General features: G+C 47.7%; 1 protein-coding gene across 1 annotated transcript in view; it reads left to right on the top strand.

The window, feature by feature from the left end:
- Positions 1–24,508, top strand: part of LOC147099952 (integrin alpha-11-like) — a 181,354-nt gene that overhangs the window by 129,628 nt on the left and 27,218 nt on the right. Inside the window, exons 15-23 of the mRNA XM_085968480.1 lie at positions 3,282–3,412; positions 4,831–4,997; positions 7,726–7,868; positions 8,812–8,922; positions 13,125–13,210; positions 13,982–14,123; positions 16,508–16,606; positions 21,392–21,468; positions 22,914–23,003. Of these exons, the coding sequence (XP_085824606.1) occupies positions 3,282–3,412; positions 4,831–4,997; positions 7,726–7,868; positions 8,812–8,922; positions 13,125–13,210; positions 13,982–14,123; positions 16,508–16,606; positions 21,392–21,468; positions 22,914–23,003 (1,046 nt within the window). The remainder of the gene's footprint in view (positions 1–3,281; positions 3,413–4,830; positions 4,998–7,725; positions 7,869–8,811; positions 8,923–13,124; positions 13,211–13,981; positions 14,124–16,507; positions 16,607–21,391; positions 21,469–22,913; positions 23,004–24,508) is intronic.

The following is a 24,508-nucleotide window of genomic DNA, read 5'->3' as shown; positions in this document are numbered from 1 at the left end:
ATGGTACCATGTTCTGTGCCTTGATGTCACAAACTCCAGTGGCTGGTGGTGTACAAATTGCCAGAGTTACACATAGTCATAGCCACTCAGAAGTGGCTCCTCTCAGGCCACGCCATAAAACAAATGTTGAAATAGAATCATACAATCATAGAAAGTTACAGCACAGAAGGAGGCCATTTCGGCCCATCGTGTCTGCGCTGGTCAACAAAGAGCCATCCAGCCTAATCCCACTTCCCAGCTCTTGGTCCGTAGCCCTGCAGGTTACAGCATCCCAAGTGCACATCCAAGTACTTTTTCAATGTGGTTAGGGTTTCTGCCTCTACCACCCTTTCAGGCAGTGAGTTCCAGACCCCCACAGCCCTCTGGGTGAAGAAATTTCTCCTCAAATCCCCTCTAAACATTCCCTCAATTACTTTAAATCTGTGCCCCCTGGTTTTTGACCCCTCTGCTAAGGGAAATAGGTCCTTTCTATCCACTTTATCTAGGCCCCTCATAATTTTATACACCTCAATAAGGTCTCCCCTCAGCCTCCTCTGTTCCAAGGAAAACAGACCCAGCCTATCCAGTCTTTCCTCATAGCTAAGATTCTCTACTCCTGGCAACATCCTTGTAAATCTCCTCTGTACCCTCTCTAGTGCAATCACATCTTTCCTGTAATGTGGTGACCAGAACTGCACGCAGTAATCTAGCTGAGGCCTAACTAGTGTTTTATACAGTTGAAGCATAACCCCCCTGCTCTTGTATTCTATGCCACAGCTAATAAAGGTAAGCATTCCGTATGCCTTCTTAACCACCTTATCTACTTGGCCTGCTACCTTCAGGGATCTGTGGACATGCACTCCAAGGTCCCTTTGTTCTTCTACACTACTCAGTGTCCTAACATTTAATGTGTATTCCCTTTCCCTGTTAGCCCTCCCCAAATGCATTACCTCACACTTCTCCGGATTGAATTCCATTTGCCACTGTTCTGCCCACCTGACCAATTTATTGATATCTTCCTGCAGTCTACAGCTTCCTTCTTCAGTATTAACCACACAGCCAATTTTAGTATCATCTGCAAACTTCTTAATCATATCCCCTATATTCAAGTCAAGATCATTGATATAGACCACAAAAAGCAAGGGACAGTACTGAGCTCTGCGGAACCCCACTGGAAACAGCCTTTCAGTCACAAAAACACCCATCAACCATTACCCTCTGCTTCCTGTCTCCGAGCCAGTTTTGAATCCAACTTGACACTTTGCCCTGGATCCCATGGGCTTTTAACTTCGTGACCAGTCTGCCATGTAGAACCTTATCAAAAGCCTTGGTTGTCGTACGTGTCTTCATATTGTTCCCTTTGGGGAACTGTATGAAGTGGTGGAAGGATTTCTGGCCGCGATTAACGCTCCTTCCGTGACCGTAACCATCTTCGTACCAGCCATTAGGGTGGTTAGTCCTATGGCGGGAGGGTTTTACGGGCTCCCTCAACCCATACGAGGGGGGGGGGCCACCCACACCCATGGACGCAAGTGTCCCGCTGGATGTCAACCCAGAATTTAGAGCCAGAGCTCCGACTCCACTTGCCGGGACTGTCTGGAGCGGGGTTCGAAACCCTACGCCTTCTGGCCCAGCGGCGGGGATGCTACCGCTACGCCAAAGGCCCACTCCTAAAAGCCTTGGTTAAGTCCATATACACTACATCAAATGCACTACCCTCATCTACCCTCCTTGTTACCTCCTCAAAAAATTCAATCAAATTTGTCAGACACGACGATAGTATTGGTGTAGGTTCTGGAGGACACCCAATTTGAATAACCTTCTCCAGCCGCAGGAACATAGGAAATGCTAGACGCAAAAAGACCAAGGTCCATCTGATTCGCCTTCTACCGTCCTTGTAGTCGCAATTGTACAACGATAATGGAGTTGTTCACTAATCATGGGAATTAACCTCTATCAATTAGACCCAGACATGAGGCGAGGAAACCCCCAGTGGTGGAGAGCTTTGGGAACCAGAGGTCCAAAGTCACCTCTTCCTCCCAAGCACGCTACACTCACCACATGTCATGTCTCTTCACTACCTCTTGCAAAACTTTACAACCAAGCGTGGTGTCACTTAATCACTACCAAGGGATCTCAGACTACAAATACACAAATCACTGAAAGTAGTGACACAGGTTAACAAGGCCATAAAAAAAGCAAACCAAGCACCAGGGTTTATTTCTAGAGGGATAGAATTGAAAAGTAGTGAAGTTATGCTAAACCTGTATCGAACCATGGTCAGACCACAGAATCACAGAAACCCCACAGTGCAGATAGAGGCCATTTCGGCCCATCGAGCCTGCACCGACACATATCCCACCCGATCCCCGTAACCCCAACACATATCCCACCCTATCCCTGTAACCCCACCTATTTAATCCCCCTAACACTAAGGGTCAATTTATCATAGCCAATCAACCTAACCCGCACATCTTTGGACTGTGGGAGGAAACCGGAGCACCCGGAGAAAACCCACGCAAACACGGGGAGAATGTGCAAACTCCACACAGACAGTCGCCCGAGGCCAGATTTGGAGTACTGCGTACAGTTCTGGTCACCATATTATAAAAAGGATATAGAGGCACTGGAGAGGGTGCAAAAAAGATTTACAGGGATGATACCAGAAATGCGACAGTATACATATCAGGAAAGGATGAACAGGCTGGGTCTCTTTTCTCTTGAAAAGAGAAGGCTGAGGGGTGACCTAATAGAGGTCTTTAAAATTATGAAAGGTTTTGATAGAGTGGATACAGAGAGAATGTTTCCACTTGTGGGGAAGAGCATAACTAAAGGCCATCAATATAAGATAGTCACCAAGAAATCCAATAGGGAATTCAGAAGAAACTTCTTTATCCAGAGAGTGGTGAGAATGTGGAACTCGCTACCACAGGGAGTGGTTGAAATGAATAGTATGGATGCATTTAAGGGGAGGCTAGACAAGCACACGAGGGAGAAGGGAATAGAGGGTTATGCTGATAGATTTAGATGAGGAAAGACGGGAGGAGGCTCGAGTGGAGCATAAACGCCGGCATGGACTGGTTGGGCCGAATGGGCTGTTTCTGTGCTGTATATCCTGTGTAATCCAACCCTTTGTTTATCTTTTTAATCTCTCTTTTCAGCCTAGGTGGTGTGCTGCAATATTTCCCTTGGCCCATCACTTGCTTTCTTCATTTAAATAAAAGGAACCCAGCATGTGGCCACTCACTTCAGCCCTGGCCAATATAATGAACTCACCTCTTTCTGTATTTGCTGTTTTACAGAGGATTGGCGCCTCAGAGATCACTTCTGGACTCCTCTATTTTGGTCGCAGTATTCATGGACAATTGGATATGAATGACGACGGGCTGGTGGATCTGGCAGTGGGAGCACTCGGCAGTGCTGTTCAGTTGTGGTTTGTTAATCTATATATTTGCTAAGTGTTTCATCAATGATTTGTTCATTCACAATTATCAGCACTCTTTGTGGTGTATCCTGCCATAACCGTCTCTCCTATAAGCTCGCTTCATTTAAATCGATTCCCTGCACCGAGCCCGAATGGCTCAGTGGCTAAATGGACCGCCTGGTGCGGTAGTAATCCCATACAGGTCAGGGAGGGTTCAACGTTTGATTCCTAGTCTGCAGTGGGTTAGCTGATTTCAGTCCAAGTTGTTTAATGTAGCTCCTCCTGCGCTGGGGGAAGGACTCTACTCTCAACTTGTCCCAGGACAGCACAGCTGAGTTTGGGAAAGTGCCATGTTGAAAACTGTGGTCCACCCAATGACACAGTGCGATGCCACGCCAATCTGCTTGGTCCATTGCAGCGCCCTTATTTAATGTGCCCCACCCATCTCCCGCCCTGCCTGTAAGTTCCTCTGAAAATGGCGAGCAAGTGGTAATCTGACCCAGGTCAGAGGCTGGGTATTCTGCAGCTAGTGACTCACTTCCTGACTCCCCAAAGCCTTTCCACCATCTACAAGGCACAAGCCAGGAGTGTGAGGGCATACTCGCCACTTGCCTGGATGAGTGCAGCTCCAACAACACTCAAGAAGCTCAACACCATCCAAGACAAAGCAGCCCACTTGATTGGCACCCCATCCACCAGCTTAAACATTCACTCCCTCCACCACCGGCGTACCTTGGCTGCAGTGTGTACCATCTACAAGATGTACTGCAGCAACTCACCAAGGCTTCTTCGGCAGCACCTCCCAAACCCGCGACCTCTTCTGTTGTGTATGTACCTTTAAGAGAACAACTGGTCTCAGACTGCAGTACCGGCAGTGACCACCGCTGTATAAAAGGCGCTAGAGAGCCTCTGTTGTTTAGATTCGTTATGGACTTCCACCAGTAAACATCTCTTTGTTTTCACTCCTGCTAGTCCGTGTCTAAATCATTCACGGACTTAACATCTTCCACCTAGAAGGACAAGGGCAGCAGGTGCATGGGAACACCACCACCTCCAGGTTCCCCTCTGAGTCACACACCACCCTGACTTGGAAATATATCGCCTTTTCTTCATCGTCGCTGGGTCAAAATCCTGGAACTCCCTCCCTGACAGCACTGTGGGAGTACCTTCACCGCAAGGACTGCAGCGGTTCAAGAAGGTGGCTCACCACCACCTTCTCAAGGGCAATTAGGGATGGGCAATAAATGCTGGCCTTGCCAGCGACGCCCACGTCCCGTGAATGAATTAAAAAAAACAAGACTCCTCTGACCTCACAATGCAGCATTTGTCTTCTAACCTGACTCCTGTTGGATCTGCCGTTCAACGTAAAGGATATTGTTGCTCCTGAGGTGCCGGGTAACCCACACCATGTCATCCTTTCCCCTCAGGTCTCGCAGTATAATCCAGGTGAATGCCAGCATAAGGTTCGAACCAGCGAAAATCAACATTTTCAACAAGGATTGCAAGAGAAATGGCAAAGAGTGCAGCTGCATGTCTGTGTTTATCTGTTTCACAGTCACAGCCAAATCGCCCGGACTTCAGAACGACACCTTGGGTAAGTGCGACACTATCGCAGAGCGATAAATCAATGCATATTTCAATTTCTGCTAACCTTGTTTCCGAACATACGAACAATGGTGGACAGGAAAGGACCCTCTGGTCCATGTAGCCTGTCCTACACAATTTGTGATACCTGGTGTATCACAATATATAAACTCCCTACCCCACCCGAAGCCATGTGATCTCCTGGGAGAGGCAAAAAAACCAGATTTTTAAAAACCCAGGCCAATTTGGGTGTGGGGGGTGGGGGGAAGAGTCTGGGAAATTCCTGATAATTCTATGCAGAATTCTATTCTCTTTTTTATGAGGTGATCTCCACCCCAACCAGAAACAGGTCCAGCTCTCGCTTGAAGGAATTCAGCGAATCGCCGTCCTCCGCACGAGCCGGCGGCCTGTTCCAGAGGTCCACTATTTTCTGGGTAAAGAACCACCTCCTGACAACTAACCTAGATCTGGCCTTACACAACCTAAATTTATGGCCCCTAATCCTCCCTAACCTATTTAATTGGAACAAACTGTCAACTCAAACACAATCTATTCACTTCATTATCTTATAACCTCAATCAAATTAATTTTCATAGCTCTCCAAAATGAGAAATTAGGAGAGACAGACTTAGGGTTGCACATTCTCTGAACCATTAATGGTCTAAGCTCTCCTCTCATTTCTAGATCTGTCCTTACACTCCACATGCACCATCCTAACCGTTCCTCCTCCTTCCTTTTTCATCACTGTGTTCATATCAAGATTCATCTCACTGTCTCCTACGCTACCTCATTCTTTCCCAGAGGTGGTGCCTCTCCTCACCTCCCTCAGTCTTTCCTCCTGAAATGTGAAGGCGAATAAAGCTTGGCATTCTCGAATTAACCTCGACTCTTTTTGAAGCTTGGTGGTGTCCCCCACCAGGGACCTTTGCCCTTCAGAAAAGGATTCTCAATAACAAAATATACCACACCTCCCAGCTTTGGTTTGGTGTTCACCACAGTACGAGATGGGTTGAAGAGGAAGGAGCATTCATCCCACCGAGCTTGCACTGGTTTTCAGGTTATTATGCAGGGGTCACATTGACTCACCTCCCTCCTGGCTTCTCAATCAACCTTTATACCTCTGCTTTTGCTGAATTGGGAATCTGTTTACTGTATTTCCTTTTTGGACATGACAACTGAGCTTCCTTTTCTGTCTGTTTCTGTGTTAGTTGCCACTTCACCACTGTACGACCGAGTAGGCTGCTAACTAACTCTTGTTTCTGATAAAACTCAACAGATAAGTGAGGATGTTAGTGCTGTGAATGGCACACTTCCCCATTCAGGCACGTCCAGATCAAATACAGCACAGTTAGATGCAGGTTAAATCGCCCTAGGTGTCAGCTGTGGCCCAGTGGTAGAACTCTCACTTTGGAGGTTAGATAGGCAATAGGTTCAAATCCTCACTCCCAGAAACCTGAGTGCATAATCCAGGCTGACACTCCAGTGCAGTGCTGAGGGAGCGCGGCACTGTTGGAGATGCTGTCTTTTGAAGGAGATGTTAAACCGATGTCTGTCCTTTCAGGTAGATGTAACGGATCCCATGGCACTTTTCAAAGAAAAGCAGGGTACAGGAAACTTTGTGCTATCCAGCACCGACGGGACCGAGCTGTTGCCGTCCCATCAAAACTGCCGGACAAACCAGCGCTAATGTTAAAACATACGGAAGCTTTTGAGCTCCGTATCTAGCAACAAACCCAGCAACAGCTTCTAAACAGTCGGCCGTAGCTTGCAAGCGTCTCTGTAGCTAAGCAACAGCTTTAGCTAGACCTTGCAGAGCCTGACTGGTGGAAAAAAAAGCAACGAAAAGAAAAAAAACTTACTGAACCGACTCCTGAATTTTGCCGGTGGCTCGAGCATTCCGGACAGTTAACCTCCGGATAAACCAAAGTTTCCTGTAGTTCTCTTTGGCTTATCCCTCAAGCAGCATCACTAAAAACAGATTCTCTATGTAATTACTGTTTGTGGGACCTTGCTGTGCTCAAATGAAAAGCTGCTTTTCCCTACATTACGCTTCAAAAGTACTACATTGGCTGTGAAGCGCTTTAGGATGTCCTGAGGCCATGAAAAGTGTTATATAAATACACGTTCTTTCTTTTTCCTATCAATGTGCCTTAACCTCAACTTCAGAAGGGAACTCTCTACTGTACCAGTGTGATATTTTCCGCACTAGCCATTCCTTGTGGACCCCTCTGAGTTAACTTGCCAACTTAGTGCCAAGTAATGGCAAAATGGGCACAGATTTGAGCTGTGGGTCTGTGTCTACTGAGAATTAGATTGAAATCACCTAAACTCATTACATGTAGAGTGTTTACAGTAAGTATGTTTCCTGCCATTAGTCTGAACTGGATTTGAACCCATGTCCCAGAGATGAAAGCACATGTGCTGACCCAGTAGACCACCTCACCTCACCCCACCCCACACCCCCCCCCCGCCCCCGTCAGCTGACGGTTTTAGCCTCTCCTTACAGTTTACAGTTTAAGGATAATTAACGGTTAGTAAGTGCGGCTGCGATTTCCCAATATGCACGGCTGTCTGGTGAAGGTCCCTCTGGTTCTGTGAGCTCGAACAAGCAACTCTTTCCTGTGTTTCTAGATCCCAGCATGTTGCTCGGAAAGCTGAGCAAAACAATGCCTGACTGCGCTGTACAAAAAGCGGGTTGAGTTTTGAAAATGGAATAATGATTCCGGTTTTTTATTCAGTCATAAGGTACAACGTTTCCATTGACGAGCGCAGATACACTCCCAGAGCACTCTTTGATGACAACTTTGAGAAGTACGTCCACAGTAACATCAGCGTGGAACCTGAATTAGAGACATGCGATCAATTCAATTTTCACGTCCTAGTAAGTACCAGGCATCGGCCTGTCCATTGTTCCTCCTCAACCATCCTGCATGTTCTTCCTTCTCCCTGTATCCTCACTGTGTTGAAATCAAGACTGGTCACACTTTCTCCTCATTCTTTCTCAAGACCTAAACACTGTGAGATTCCTCACCTTCTTCAGTCTTCCCATCATCCTACAACCAATTAGCTTGGCATCACGAAGCACTTCAACCTGATTGACCTCGTCTTCTGCTTTCCTTTTTTCAACCTTGGTGGTGTCCACCACTGTGGACCTTGTCCGTTCACCTTGGTTTCTCAATAATAGGAGATGGGTAAAGCAGCCACCCTTGACCCAGCATCACCATTGGACCATTCAGAGCCATAGGCAGGTGGAGATACAGGTCCTAACAGTGTCAGTAATTACACGGGGCTTGCACGGAGGAGTGTACTGAACGGTATTGATTGAATTGTCACATTATTATCAACAAACTCCAGCACAACCACGCTCCAATCTAGGCTGACACTTCGGTGCAGTACTGAGGGAGTGCTAGAGGTCCCGTCTTTCAGAAGAGACGTTAAACTGAGGCCCTGCGTCGCTAGTCAGATAGGTGTAAAAGATCCCCCCGGCACTATTTGAAGAGGAGCAGGTGGTTCTCCTGGAGTCCTGGCCAACATTCTTCTCTCAACCAACACCACCAAAAACAGATTAACTGGTCATTCATCCCATTTGCTAGTTGGGGGACTTTGCCATGTCTGCTTACACCAATGACTGTTCGGCAATAGTAATTCATTGGTGGTGAAGTGCTTTGGGATGTCCTGAGGATGTGACCAATCATGATAAAACTCCAACTTCTTTCTTTCATTCTATCTCTGGCTCTGCTAAACTCAGGCCTTCTCATTCTTTGCTAGCTCTTGTATTTGTTGTGCATATCCAAATCTGCCCCTGAACTGTTTTCTTCCTCCAGGATACAATGGATTATGTGCGACCCATTGGGTTTATATTGGACTTTGGCCTCTTGGACCCAGACTATGGCCCAGTTCTAGATGATGGTTGGCCAACCTCAGCCAAAGCCACGGTAGGTGATATAATGGCCACTTATGATACCTATTCTGGCCTTTTGAACATCCCCAATTTTAATTGCACCACCATTGGCGGTCGTGCCTTCAGCTATCTCGGTCCGAAGCTCTGGAATTCCCAACCTGAATCTCTCTGCCTCTCTAACCCTCTCTCCTCCTTTACAATGCTCCTTAAAACCTACCTTTTTTAAAATTTGTTCATGGGATGTGGGCGTCACTGGCAAGGCCAGCATTTATTGCCCTTGAGAAACATAGAAGATAGGAGCAGGAGTAGGCCATTCGGCCCCTCGAGCCTGCTCCGCCATTTAATGAGATCATGGCTGATCATCCAAATTCAGTACCCTGTCCCTGCCTTCTCCCCATATCCCTTGATCCCTTTAGGCTTAAGAAATATATCTAACTCCTTCTTGAATATATTTAATGAATTGGCCATAACTGCCTTTTGTGGTAGAGAATTCCACAGGTTCACCACTCTCTGGGTGAAGAAATTCCTCCTCATCTCTGTCCTAAATGGCTTACCCCTTATCCTTAGACTGTGACCCCTGGTTCTGGACTCCCCCGCCATCGGGAACATCCTTCCTGCATCTAGTCTGTCTAGTCCTGTTAGAATTTTATAAGTTTCAATGAGATCCCCTCTCATTCTTCTAAACTCCAGCGAATATAAGGTGGTGGTGAGCCGTCTTCTTGAGCCGCTGCAGTCCGTGTGGTGAAGGTGCTCCCACAGTGCTGTTAGGGAGGGAGTTCCAGGATTTTGACCCAGCAACGATGAAGGATCGGCGATATATTTCCAAGTCAGGGTGGTATGTGACTCAGAGGGGAACTTGCAGGTGGTGGTGTTCCCATGCGCCTGCTGCCCTTGTCCTTCTAGGTGGAAGAGGTCGCGGGTTTGGGAGGTGTTGCCGAAGAAGCCTTGGCGAGTTGGTACAGTGCATCTTGTAGATGGTACACACTGCAGCCACGGTACGCCGGTGGTGGAAGGAGTGAATGTTTAAGCTGGTGGATGGGGTGCCAATCAAGCTTTTGGACATCCTCCCTAACATCTCCTTATATGGCTCGGTGATAAATTACATTTTTTTTTGATAATGATCCTGTGAAGCTCCTTGGGATGTTTTGTTATGTTAAAGGCGCTATATCAATATAAGTTGTTGTTGTGTTTAATTACATTTAGAGGTGTGGTCTGCACTTTACAGATTCCTTTTAGCGACTGTGTGACTGAAATTATGTTTTGGTTGACAGCGTGATCGCATTCTCTCCCCCAGCACACTGGCGTGGGCACACGTCACATTGCTCTGTGGCATGGTACACCAGGGCTCAGATGTGGGGCGGAACATGTTATTATTTCACTAAGAGTACTAAACAGAGGAGACTGTCACAAGCATATTTAGGATGTTGCTGCACATAAAAGTTTGACTCTTGAAACAAGGGCGTGGTGGTGTAGTGGTTATGTTAGTGGACTGGTAATCTAACTAGGCCTGGATTAATAATCCTGGCAATGTGAATTCCAGTCCCACCGTGGCTGTTTGGAAAATAGAATTCAGTTTTTTTTAAAAGCTGGATTGAAAAAAAAAGCTTTTTTCAGTAATAAATTGACCATGAAGCTGTTGGATTGTTGTAAGACCCCAACTGGTTCACGAATGACCCTCAGGGAAGGGAACCTGCCGTCTGATGTGCCTCAATAAATCCGAGACTCAATGTTAACTGAACAAAGCAAGGCTTTTATTAACTTAGAAGGTAACACACAGTGGAGAAGTGTCTCCCATCCAGAGGTCGGCTGTACTGGATGTGAGACACGCTGGGCCTGCTTAAGTAGGGGCCAGGTATGGGCGGAGCCCTACACACAATAAAATACAGGTGAGGAAATGGAACTGAGGTAAGGGAAATGAAACTGAAACTAAACCACAGTCACAGGCACAATCACACACAGAGAATACAGATGAGTGATGAATGGCATATTTCATCACACCGTCCTCACCCGATCTGGGCCTATATGTGACTCCAGTCCCCCACCAACGTGGTTGACTCTTAGCTGCCCTCTGAAGTGCCACTCCATTGTAGTAGGGATGGCCAATAAATGCCGGCCTTGCCAGCGACGCCCACATCCCGAGAATTCCTTTTTTAAATGACTAATAAACTTCAATGAGTAATTAATTCAGGCACAAGCTCCAACACTCAAATTGAATTAAACCTCATGGCATGCGATAAATTCAACGTGGACTCCCTGCTTTTGGCAGCTCGCTAACTTCCGACGACCCCCGCTACGACTTGGTAATACAGAAGGGCAGCTCAGCACAAAGCTCACGAGTGCATGTGATACCTTCTGTAAGGGAAATCAGCCTCGGTCTCCAGTGGTGGCTTAACCCTAAACATGATCTCACCACAAGGCTGCAACGTGTGGCTCTCGCTCGCTAGAAGAGAATATGGATTGTCCCAACGCAGGAAGCGAGCGTGTTTGTGGAAGGGCTTCAGCACTGGGAAGCTCTTCAAGCCATCGCCTCAGCCGTGAGGCAGGTGGTTCCCCCTCCAGCCCAGATTATCTGACTACTGGCTGATTGAGAGGCTCAGGTGCCAGAGTCTAAAGTGTTTCAGGCTGAATTGAGCTGATTTCATCAACCGAGGCAAATGTCCAACTTTGCATTTTCTCCCCTCTTCCCGTGCCTGAATTATACAGCCGCGTGTGATTGATGTCTGACATGAATTCTGTGTTCTTTAATCACTCGCCTGATGGCTCAGTATTTATAACCACACTGTGGTGTGGCACCATGCCCCACAGACTAGGAAAATCCCAGGTCTGATCCCAGTTTGCGCTGAGTTAGCTGATCTTAGTTTGTACGTAATACATGGATTTATATAACACTTCGGCAGCACGGTGGCATAGTGGTTAGCACTGTTGCCTCACAGCGCCAGGGATCCGGGTTCGAATCCGGCCTCGGGTGACTGTGTAGAGTTTGCACATTCTCCCCGTGTTTGCGTGGGTTTTCTCCGGGTGCTCCGGTTTCCTCCCACAGTCCAAAGATGTGCGGGTTAGGTTGATTGGCTATGATAAATTGACCCTTAGTGTTAGGGGGATTAAATACGTGGGGTTACAGGGATAGGGTGGGATATGTGTTGGTGTAGGGGTTACGGGGATCGGGTGGGATATGTGTCGGTGCAGGCTCGATGGGCCGAAATGGCCTCTATCTGCACTGTGGGGTTTCTGTGATTCTGTGACTTCGACGACTCTTTGAAATGTCTCAAAGGACTCCGCATTGTCCTTGATGCACAGCGGGCTTGTTAACTGCCCGCACATGGCAGCCATTTTTGCAGCTGCAACATCCCAGAGACAGTGATGAGCTGAACTGGTTCATTTGTGTTTTTTGATCGTGGAATGTTGGCCAGGACACCAGTGGAATTCCCTGGGGCAGCAGTGAGGGCATTCCCATCACTGCGTCTGGGATAAGGAAAACTCATCCCCGCGGTCCCACCTATCAGCAGGGAGAAGGACTGGGTTGCAGTGTCAGCTGTGACTCAGTGGGTAGCACTCTCGCCTCTGAGTCAGAAGGTTGTGGGTTCAAATCCCCACTCCAGAGACTTGAAGCACAAAAATCCAGGCTGACACTCCCAGTGCAGTGCTGAAGGATTGCTGCATTGTCAAAAGTGCCGTCTTTTGGATGAGAGGTTAAACCGAGGCCCCATCTGCTCTCTCAGATGGATGTAAAAGATCCCATGGAACTATTTGGAAGAAGAGCGGGGGAGTTATCCCCAGTATCCCTCGCTCAACATCACTAGATTATCTGGTCATCGTCACATTGCTGTTTGTGGGAGCTTGCTGTGTGCAAATTGGCTTCTGTGTTTCCTACATTACAACAGTGACTACACTTCAAAATTACTTAATTGGCTTTAAAGGGCTTTGGGATATCCTGAGGTCGTGAAACACGCTATATAAATGCAAGTCTTTTTATTTTATTTTTTAACTGCGAGGCACTTCACAGTCAAATAGTCTGTTGACGCTAGGTTTATGGTGGAGTGGCAGCGGTCAAGAGCTGAACAGAACCATCCCATGGTGCATCGGTGTGCTGTGTCCCTCTGCCCTTTAGAAGTTGATTGCCCTGGGGGTACTTGAGCGCTACAGATTTGTTCTGAGTGAGCTGCTCCACTCTAATAAGTAGATCATGGATATATCGAGAATGGTCTGGCTTACAGTTTCTTCTTGGTTCCAATGCAGCTTGGCTTCTGGAGCGACTGTGGAGAAGATGAACACTGTGTGCCCGACCTGGTGCTGAGAGCTCGCACCGATATTTATGGCTCCAGGTGAGTAAATAGTAAATGATATGGTGGAGGAGCTCTATGTCTTTTCATACGGTAATGGGCCAAATCATGAGATTCCAATACGGCGGCTCTCATGAAGCCCTTGTAGATGCAGTTTTCTTCCCTCCCCTCCCCTGCTAAAGGCGTTGACTCCTGCTCAGCCCTGCAGCCCTCCGGTGCTTCAGCCAGGTGGCCATTCTTCACGTCTGGGCCTAGACAATAGGGATCAACCGGCTATTCGACTGTGGGGAACCTCGCAGCGGAGTCTGATCCTGCGCTCGCCTGATGTCGGCATGTATGCGCACAGCATGGGTCACTGGTTAATGTTCAGGAGTGGGAACCCTGGCTGATGTAGGTTCCCCTCCCGAGAAAAGGGACGCTAAGGCTAACTGTACCACCGCTAGCGTCACGAGGCTACGATCAGATAACTCGGCACAGACCAGGGATTGAACCTCGGAGAATAGCAGGTGGTGCATTCGCCCAGTGAGCCATGGCGACTACTATTTAAGACTTTACCGTATTGCTGCTGTTCCTTTTAAATTGTAAGAGAAACTGGTTAAAGCGAGCTGTGGCCTCGGCTGCCATTTATGGAGGAAATTAGCAGAGAATGAGGCTCATCATCTGGCATTCTGAAAGTGGTCAGCACAGGTCACGCATTGGCCAGAGTTAGTTGAATTGTATTGTACTGTGAAACAATTCACCTGTCAGAAGTATCATAAAACATTGGTGATGTGATCTGGCGCCTAAACAACCAATCACTTGTCTACCTTTCAGCCAATTTCCCTTCACTGTTAAAAACACAAGGAGGAGACTCTCTGTGGATGCCTGGCTGGAGAATAAGCGGGAGAACGCGTATGGCGCCGTCCTCAATGTCACCGTCTCCAGGAACCTGCAGTTTGCAACTCTCACGCAGAAGGTAAGCGGCCCTTCAAGCCCCCCACTCCCCCTGGTCAGGCTCCGATTCTACAGTAAACCACCTCACCACCTGGAATTGTCCACAACCCCAGCCACTCAGTAAAGCTCACTTACCACCGCCATGTACCATGTCGATTATACCACAGATGCGGAATTCTGTCTGTAATGTTGGTCAGTGTGTTGCAATCAAAGAACACGAACAAAAACAAAGCAGTGCTAAAAACCTGGGCACAAATTCATGTACAGACCTCACGTGGGCTTTGTGATGCATTCCTGAGCAAAGTCAGCTTGACCTTGAAGGAATGGATTGCTTTCTAACCAAGGGGACTACCGTTTGGGGCGCTGTTGCAATACAGAAATATATCTCGCTCTCCTCTTCAGTACAACTTTTTTTTTAAACTATCTCACTTGACAGGAGAACTCCTCATTTTAAATCCTTCCCGGGCTCCCTCGTGGAGATCTGACATCTTATGCTGAGAAGTCACTGAAGGGAGTCACTCTGCTGACATCAGCCAGTGAACGGGCGAGCGAGCACCTACGCTGGGCCAATGCAACATGCTGCTCATTGCTCGCTGGTAACGCAAAGTGATCAGAACTCATTGCTGGTTATAAACTACCATAGATGCTATGGTCAATCCCTTACACTCCCCCCCATCCCCTTCACTGGCAAGAACGTTCTCCTTTAAATAGGTCAATTTTATAAGCATTATTATAATCGGGTAAAATGAAGACAACTTAGCCACATGCACTGAATCCTAACTAATAGAATGCCCCTGCCAAGTGCTGAGTAATTTAAAACTGTGCCTTGTGGATTGGTCTCTGAAAGGTTTTATAGGGGTGCTGGGTACTTGGAGGGGGGGAGGTTGACAGTTGCACTGTTTGATGCAGCTGTTGTTTTCAATGTGTGTGCATAGTGCACAACCCTTTGGTTGTGGCGTGCAATGCTTGCCATGGGATGACGCACGCGACAGAAAGACCACAGTGTTGTGGCCAACATTCAGCCATAGACTGTACAGCACAGAAACGAGGCCATTCCGCCCAACTGGCCCATACCCTATCAACTTATCATATTGGAGTCGGACAATAAGCCACAAAAGTAAAAGTGAAATGAAATTAATGATGGCACTGCACCCGTTTTACAAATGAAGGTTTTCACTCGTTTATCTGGAGGGTCGCTGACATTAGGACAAGAAATGAAATTCATTTGCTGTTTCTAAATTTTCTTCCCTCCATCCTTGAAGTTAGCAACGTTTGCAGAACCCCCTCCCTGACAACACTGTGGGAGCACCTTCACCACACGGACTGCAGCGGTTCAAGAAGGTGGCTCACCGCCACCTTCTCAAGGGCAACTGGGGATGGGCAATAAATGCTGGCCTTGCCAGCGACGCCCACATCCCAGGAATTAATTTTAACAAAGGCTACAGTCCCATTGTTGCTCCCAATCCATTGATACCTCATCCGGGTGACCACTCTGTGAGTGAGCCAGGACCGTGAGTGTTGACAGGTCACTCGGTCTGACCAACCCCCATCCTGCCCTCACCCAATATCCATACACACGCAGGGGCCCATGGATAGTGCTGGCTGATTTTCCCGCTCCCCAAACCCCCACTCCAGGCATGCTAAGGCCAGTTGTAGCCACTGGTGCCATGCTGGTTGACGTAATAAAACTCACTACGTACTTGGTTTGAGCATAAAGCAAGGCTTTAATCAACTTGTTTCAGAACATGGAGGTCTAGTTGTATTTCACTAGCTCCTTGTCTTACAAAATGTCCCTGGCAAGCTGGGCCCACGCCCGAGTATTTATACTCCTTGGACGGCGCCACCAGCTGGCCATCCAGTGTTATTTCATAGGTAGTTTCTCGATGATGAGATTTATGACACTGGTTGAGGTGAGCTAACAGCACAGGCTGGGGCTTGAACCTAGGGCCATCGTAGTCTGGAAGGAGCAAGGTCGCACCACACAGTGCAATTATTTTGGAACAAAGACCTTTCTAAAATTAACATTTAATTTACCTTGCCTAATTTCTAAGATCATTTCTTTTCCCTCTCGGGTTCCCCTTTGTGTTCACTGGTCTCTCAGCCAGCAGACTAATGACCTGTTCGCCACCCATTGCCAGTGCTGTTCTATAGTACCCATGCGGCACAGTGTCATTTAATCGTCAGCCCCTTCCCTATGTTTAGGTGCCTCCCTTTTGTCTTCTCACCTCACCGTAACACCACAGCTGGTGTGTGGGGGGGTGGGGGGAGGGGTTTGCCGTGTGGCGCGTAGTACCTCACAGTCTGGTACGGTACGATGGAGCACAGTCACACTGCTGCAGAACGGTATTTTTGGTTACCCCACATCGCTACTCCCTCTGCTCCCTAACTGTCCCTCCCTTGTTTCAGGATGATACCGAAGTGAAAATTGATTGCATCAACTTGGAAAAATGGCACAACAGCAAAGTGTGTACAATCGCTTACCCAGTGTTCAGGTCCCAGTCCAAGGTAAGAAAAGTCTATTTCAAAAGGTGGCCGATAAATATGTCGTAATCCAGACCTGGAATCAAAGAATATGGGATCCTGGGTTTTATAAACAGAGGGACAGAGTGCAAAAGCAAAGAGATACTGATAAACCTATACAAATCATTGGGTAGGCCGCAGTTACGGGTACAGTAGCATAGTGGTTATGTTACTGGACTAGTAATCCACAGGCCTGGACTAATGATCCGACGACAAGAGTTCAAATCCCACCACGGCAGCTGGGGAATTTAAATTCAGTAAATTAAATAAATCTGGAATAAAAAGCTAGTATCAGTAATGGTGACCATGAAACTACCAGATTGTTGTAAAAACCCATCTGGTTCACTAATGTCCTTTAGGGAAGGAAATCTGCTGTCCTTACCCGGTCTGGCCTATATGTGACTCCAGACTCACAGCAATGTGGTTGACTCTTAACTGCCCTCTGAAATGGCCTAGCTCAGCTTTATTCAAGTTGTATTCAAACCACTCAGTTGTGTTCAAGAAGACGGCTCACCACCACCTTCTCGAGGGCAATTAGGGATGTGCAATAAATGCCGGCCTTGCCAGCGACGCCCACATCCTGTGAATGAATTTTAAAAAAGTTAGAGATGGCTGTCTTTGGGTTCCTCACTTTAAGAAAGATGTCAAGGCCATGGAAAGGCTGGTTGACTCTTAACTGCCCTCTGAAGAGGCCTAGCAAGCCACTCAGTTGTATCAAACCGCTACCGGCGGTTCAAGAAAGAGGCCCACCACCACCCTCTCAGGGCAACTAGGGATGGGCAATAAATGGCGGACTTGCCAGCGACACCCACATCCCAAGATTTAATTTTTAAAATGATTTGCTAAGATGATACCAGGGGTAAGAGGATTTAGATATGAGGAGAAACTGGGGTTCTTTTCATTAGAATAAAGAAAGTTGAGAGAAGATCTAATAGAGGTGTTCAAAACGATGAGAAGTTTTGATAAGGTAAATCGGGGGAAACTGTTTCCACCGGTCGGTGATTAGAGGACATCAATTTAAAATCATCACCATTAGAATAAAGGGAGAGGTTCGGAGAATTCATTTTTACACAGTTATTAAGACATGGACGGCCCTATCACAAAGAATGCTAAAAGCTTCCTGTGTGTGCTGTGAAATTCTCATTCTATGACTCAAAGCATTCCCTTACCCCCACCCCCCTCCACACCCCCCGGCCCTGTGACGGTTTAATGGGTAAATGATGTGGAACTAAGCCATAGAGACTCGGGAGGCTCCAGATTCAATCGCTGGGCCATGTTGCACGAACTGATGAGAACCAGGGCTTCAGTTGGAGACCGTCCCGATAGTCTCAGCCCTTCCCGGGTGATTGAGGTGAAGCAATCAGCCAGTGTTCCACCTCCTGATTGCTATTCAGTGAGCCCTACCAAAAGGTGCGTAGTTGAGGGCAGAATGATACGAGCGTACGAACAATGACAGACAGGAAAAGGTCCTCTGGTCCATCCAGCCAGTCCCACACAGTTGCGATGCCTTGTGTATCACAATAGATACATTCTCCATCCCACCCAAAACCATGTGATCTCCTGGGAGAGGCAAAACACCAGATAAAAACCCAGGCCAATTTGGGGGGGGAAAAAATCTGGTAAATTCCTCTCCGACCTCCCTAGGCAGTCGAAACTAGTCCAGGGGACCACCCTGACCCTGATTAATGTTATACAGCGTCTACCTTTTGTACGAGGTGATCTCCGCCCCAGCCAGAAACGGGTCCAGCTCTCACTTGAAGGCATTCAGCGAATCGGCATCCACCGCACGAGCCGGCAGCCTGTTCCAGAGGTCCACTATTCTCTGGGGAAAAGATCATTCTGACATCTAACCTGGCATTCATTACCTAAGGAAGGATATACTTGCCTCAGAACGAGAGCAGCGAAGGTTCCCTAGACTGATACCTGGGATGGGGGGGGGGGGGGGGATTTTCCTGTGAAGAGCGATTGAGTAGACTAGGCCTATATTCCCTAGGGTTTAGAAGAATGAGGGCTGATCTCATTAAAACGTATAAAATTCTTACAGGGCTTGACAGGGTAGATGCTGGGAGGATGTTTACCCTGGCTGGTGAGTCTAGAACTACAACAACTTGTATCTATATAGCGGCTTTAACGTAGTAAAACATCCCAAGGTGCTTCACAGGAGTATTATAAGACAAAAAATCTGACACCGAACCATTTAAGGAGAAATTAGGACAGGTGACCAAAAGCTTGGTCAAAGAGGTAGGTTTTAAGGAGCATCTTAAAGGAGGAAAGAGAAGTAGCGAGGCGGAGAGGTTTAGGCAGGGAATTCCAGAGCTTAGGGCCCAGGCAACAGAAGGCACGGCCACCAATGGTTGAGTGATTATAATCAGGGATGCTCAAGAGGGCAGAATTAGAGGAGCGCAGATATCTCGGGGGCTCACTAGGGGTCACAGTCTCAGAATAAGGAGTCGACCATTTAGGACTGAGATGAGGAGAAATTTCTTCACTCAGAGGGTGGTAATCTTTGGAATTCTCTACCCGAGGGCTGTGGAGGCTCAGTCGTTGAGTATATTCAAGACAGAGATCGATAGATTCTTGGGCACTAAGGGAATCGAGGGATATGGGGATAGTGAAGGAAGGTGGAGTTGAGGTAGAAGATCAGCCATGATCTTATTGATTGGCCTACTCCTGCTCCTATTTTTTACGTTCTTATTCATCTTTGATGTCCTCGCTGTCAAATATATGTTGCCCACGTTTACTCCCTAGGCTCAAACATGATGAATGAATGCCCACTTGAATGAGCCACCAATGAGCAGAACGCTCTTGTGGAACCATTACATCTATTTAGCAACATCAACATAGTTGAATATCCCAACAGTGCTTCACAGACGGGTCGGGGGATATTAGGGAAAGTGCGGTTACGGGGGGAAAATTGAGTCACGCCCCCTTTGAGGCGCTAACTTCGCCGGAGCGCTACTTTTAGTGCCCCAAAAAAATTAGCACCCCCGGTGGCCGAAATTTATTGGTAGCACCCCAAGAGGGAAGCGGGGCGCTACTGGAAGTGCCCCACCTCCCTCTTAGGGCGCTGCGAGGGAATATCTCAGCACTACGTGCCGTGGTACTGCAGGCCTTCCTCCCCTTCTTAAAGTGGAGGGGGCCCTGCGCAGCGCGACCCGGGACCCAGCTGTGACACCAGGGATTGGAGTGACGGCAAAAGAGCCCGGCACTCAAGAGAAGTGCCAGGCTCACGGAGCGCAGCTGGCACGCCACGGTGGGGGCTGGTCAGGAGGCCAGGGACGGCAATAGGGGCAGGTGCTGGCAGGCGGCCAGCAACAAAAATGGCCGGCCAGCACCTTCCCTTTAATTAGCACCGCCCCTAAGTCAGGGGGCGCTACTGAAGATCGCGAGTGGGGCGCTGCGCACGATGATGACATAATCGCCGGCAGCGCAGCGCCGCGGAGCACTAACAGTTACCGCCACCGCTAACCTCCCGCTGAATTTCGCGGGAGGCGTTGGCGGCGCCCCGCCCGGGCGCTAGTTGCTTTGCGCCCCATTAGCGCCCTCTTAGGGTGCTAACAGGAAGCACAAAGCAACCGAATTTTTAGGCCGTAGGTTTTAAGGAGACTTTTAAAGGTGCGAGAGGTGCATCAAGGCAGAGAGATTTAGAAAGAGTTCCAACGTGTGAGGCCCTGCAGGCTGAATGCTCTTCCACTGATGGTGGAACAGAGGGCGGGGGAACGGCGCACAGCAGACCAGAGACGAAAGAGCAGGGGTCAATAGCAGGGGCACAGGGCTGAAGAGGGTTGCTGGGATGGAGCGGAGCAAGGCCTTGGAGGGGTTTGTGGACAGGAATGAAGATTGTGAAGCTGGTGAAACTGAGTGACGGGGTATGTTGGGAAAGGGACAATGGCCGAGGCGGTGGGTGAGGAGCACTCCGTGTGGGATAGGAAGCAGGTGGCAGAGGTCTGACTGAGTTGGAGTTTACGTGGAGTAGAGTTCGAGGGGGAGAAGAGGTTTTGGAAAATTTGAATCCGGAGGTGACGAAGGCATGGATGAGGGACAGAGTCAGGTGGTATTACTGTGGTGGAAGTAGATGATCTTGATCATGGACTAAATAAGTAGTAAGCATCAATGCCTTCAGGAAAGGAGGGAACAAAATTAGATAGGAAAAAAATGGATATAAGTTGATTTAACAGTGGTTGTATATGTAACGTCAATCTCCATGAGATGATTGGGGTCCTGCACACATATGGAGTTACCAGAATTTTCCATTAATATTGGTTTGGGCCTACTCAGGAATGACAAAGTCAGCTGCAGGAACAAATCCCTGTCATTTTTTTTTCTGGATTTAATTTCAAATGATCAGCAGCTAAGAATGCAACTGCGTGGCAACGGGAACTGTAATGAGTGCCAGAGTTTAGTCAAATCGGCAGTGGAAACCTTAGCTGCCTCAGGATCTTCTGGCTCTTACACAGTACAGGCTTCGACTGTGCTGCTGCCATAGTCTGTTTCTGGGCTTTAAAGTTAATGATTCAACCCGATCTTTCTGAAAAATCAAAAAAAAGATTTTACTTTTGGAAACTGTGAAGATTTATAACGCAGCGAAAAGAATGTGGGGAGGTTGCACAACGAAGTCTCCCCTGTGCTGTTCCTGCTCACGCCAGATTGACGTGCCAGTGTTCTATGTTCGTCCCTTGTGGGACAGTGGCAGGGCTGGCTCATTGAATTACTGCTACTGGCTGGTTCTATATTTTTGGCAAGGTGCTGATGTGTTTCTGATCTCCTTAGGTGGCTTTTCGACTGGAGTTTGAGTTCAGCCGTTCCATCTTCCTGGACAATGTGGAGATAGCCCTAACTGCCAGCAGGTGACTCACTCTCGAAACAAGATTCCAGTTTAAAACCAATATTAATATTTTGAAGAAAGCCTTAGCGTTCTATAAATGTAATCTGATGGAACTTCTTGTACAGCTGTCCAATATTATGTACACATCAGGATTAATTGAACATCTGCCTCTAGTATTCTCTGGCTTGTGTATGTCAGTGACTGTCCTGGTCCACACACACTGCAGGTGGGGAACATTCGGCAATGGCGCTTCTCGTAGTACATCAGCGTTCGTTTCCCCATTGCCTGTGGCCTTTGGAAGACTGCTCCACCTGCCTCTGGCCTGTCTGCTGTGGCTCAGTGGGTAGCACTCTCTAGCCTCTGAGTTAGATGGTCGTGGGCTCAACGACAGAGACTTGAGCACATAATCCAGGCCGACACTCTGTGTTTTACTGAGGGAGTGCCATGCTGTTGGAGATGCCATCTTTCAGATGAGACGTTAAACCGAGGCCCCGTCTGCCCTCTCAGATGGATGTAAAAGATCCCATGGCACTATTTCGAAGAAGCGCAGGGGAGTTATCCCCGGTGTCCTGGGGCCAATATTTATCCCTCAGCCAATATCACTAAAACAGATGATCTGGTCATTATCACATTGCTGTTCGTGGGAGCTTGCTGTGTGCAAATTGGCTGTCGAGTTTCCTACATTGCAACAGTGACTACACTTCAAAAGTACTTCATTGGCTGTAAAGCACTTTAGGACGTCCTGAGGTCGTGAAAGGCGCTATAGAAATGCAAGTTCTTTCTTTTTTTCTGTGTAGCTGTGGGATGGTGGCTAAACCTGGATTCAATGCTGCTCTGCAGGGAAACAGAATGATATTCGGAGGCAGGGTAATCCTAGCTTCCACCTAGCAAGTGAAAAGGGTCCATGGTCAAGTGCCAGGCTTCGACTTGGAACAGTGGCACTGCCTCCACAGTGACATGGTTGAAATTGGGCCCACTGCCTGGGGAATCGCAGGCCCAGACCTTTAACCCATCACTCCGACATCTTGCAGCATTGCCAAGAATGACACTTGACCAAGGTACGGGCGTGACTCCGGCCTCAACAAGGCACTAGTAACAGGAGCCTGGTAGAAGGGAAAAGGCAGGGCGACACCGCGAGCCAGACCAGCTCGACAGCACGGTGTTCCGAAGGGGGAAGCCCCCACTCCCAACAACCAACTCGCTGCTTTACCCCATCTGAAGAAATGCCTGCACACCCATCCCACATCGCCAGCCCCTCCTGCCAGAGAGAAAATGAGAGCCATAGTTAAGATCTGAAGTTGTTAAAGTCAATGTTAAGGCCAAAGGGCTGCAAAGTGCCCAATAGAAAGATAAGACATTGTTCCTTGAACTTGCATTGAGTTTCATTGCAACAGAAATTAAGTAGGTCGTCCACTTCGGCAGCACCACAGTTATCTAACACAAAATGTACATATTTATCTCATTCAGTGATAGTGAAGAAGCAGAAGAAACTCTTCATGACAACACCTATCATCTGTACATTCCCGTGAAATATGAAGCGGATCTCCTCCTCATAAGGTACACAGCAGGTCTCAATTACTGTACTTTATTTTCATTCTGAATACTCTAATAGGACAGGTCAACCTGTCTAACAGATCACCCTCAATATGCTGCTTTAGCTACAGCCATCTAGACCCGAAGCTCCAGAATTCCCTCACTAAACCTCTCCGGCTCTCCACCTCTGTCTCCTACTTTAAGACCTTCCTTAAAACCCACCTCTTTGATCGATCCTTTAGTCACGCCTCCTAATATCTCCTTCTTTGGCTTGACATCCGACTTTTGCCTGACTACGTTTCTGTGAAGTACCTTGGGACTATTTTCTACGTTAAAGGCACTATTTTAAATGCAAGTTGTTGCTGTTGTTGTTGTCCTAAACTAAGCCATTTAAAAAAAATCTTATGGTTATGCGCACTTTCCATACACAAAAAAATTGCTTCCTGCTGTGATGTTTTTGTCATACTTTTGTGTCAGCTTTTTCCACTGTAAATTCCCATGTCCACATTTTTAATGGGAACTGCCTATGTAAACTTGTCACGGTGTAAATACACTCTCCTGCCAGTGGTGATGCTGTCGCACCTCAACATTGCATCTCTCAGCAGCTCACCCTGTACTGCAGTCACTCCTACGCTCCAACCAACTCCACTTCTCTGCTTGCAGTATGCTCTGCTGTTTAACTATAAATAATAATATAAAATCAAAATATTATATAAAAATTGTATTTAAGCAAATTACTTCAACAACGGTGTGACCTCATGTTATGGGATGGGTGGGGAACACTTATTTCAGTGGTGTTCCACTCCGTACTGTTCACACTGAAGTTCATTGAAAAGCAGGGTTCAGTTCAGTCCGGATTGTGTACGTTAGTGAAAACCCCATAATACTAGATGTTAAAAAATCAACTGAAAAAAAACCCAGCAGGAACAAGGGCCAATGAGCTGTATCTGATTAGTGGAAGGGGTGGGGCCAATGAGCTGTATCTGATTGGTGGAAGGGGTGGGTCCAATAAGCTGGATTTGATTGGTGGAAAGGGTGGATCCAATGAGCTGGATTTGATTGGTGAAAGGAGTGGGTCCAATGAGCTGGGTTTGATTGGTGGAAGGGGTGGATCCAATGAGCTGGATTTGATTGGTGGAAGGAGTAGGTCCAATGAGCTGGGTTTGATTGGTGGAAGGGTTAGTTCCAATGAGTTGGATTTGATTGGTGAAAGGGTTGGATCCAATGAGTTGGATTTGATTGGTGGAAGGGATGGATCCAATGAGCTGGATTTGATTGGTGAAAGGGTTGGATCCAATGAGTTGGATTTGATTGGTGGAAGGGATGGATCCAATGAGCTGGGTTTGATTGGACGGGTTGGATCCAATGAGCTGGATTTGATTGGTGGAAGGAGTGGGTCCAATGAGCTGTATCTGATTAGTGGAAGGGGTGGGTCCAATGAGCTGGATTTGATTGGACGGGTTGGATCCAATGAGCTGTATTTGATTGGTGAAAGGGGTGGATCCAATAAGCTGGGTTTGAAATTGAGG

Source organism: Somniosus microcephalus, chromosome 27, assembly GCF_052327205.1.
Source record: "Somniosus microcephalus isolate GS21.2 chromosome 27, FLI_Smic_1.0, whole genome shotgun sequence".
Classification (NCBI taxonomy): domain Eukaryota; kingdom Metazoa; phylum Chordata; class Chondrichthyes; order Squaliformes; family Somniosidae; genus Somniosus; species Somniosus microcephalus.
This window is presented reverse-complemented; position numbering and strand designations above follow the sequence as displayed.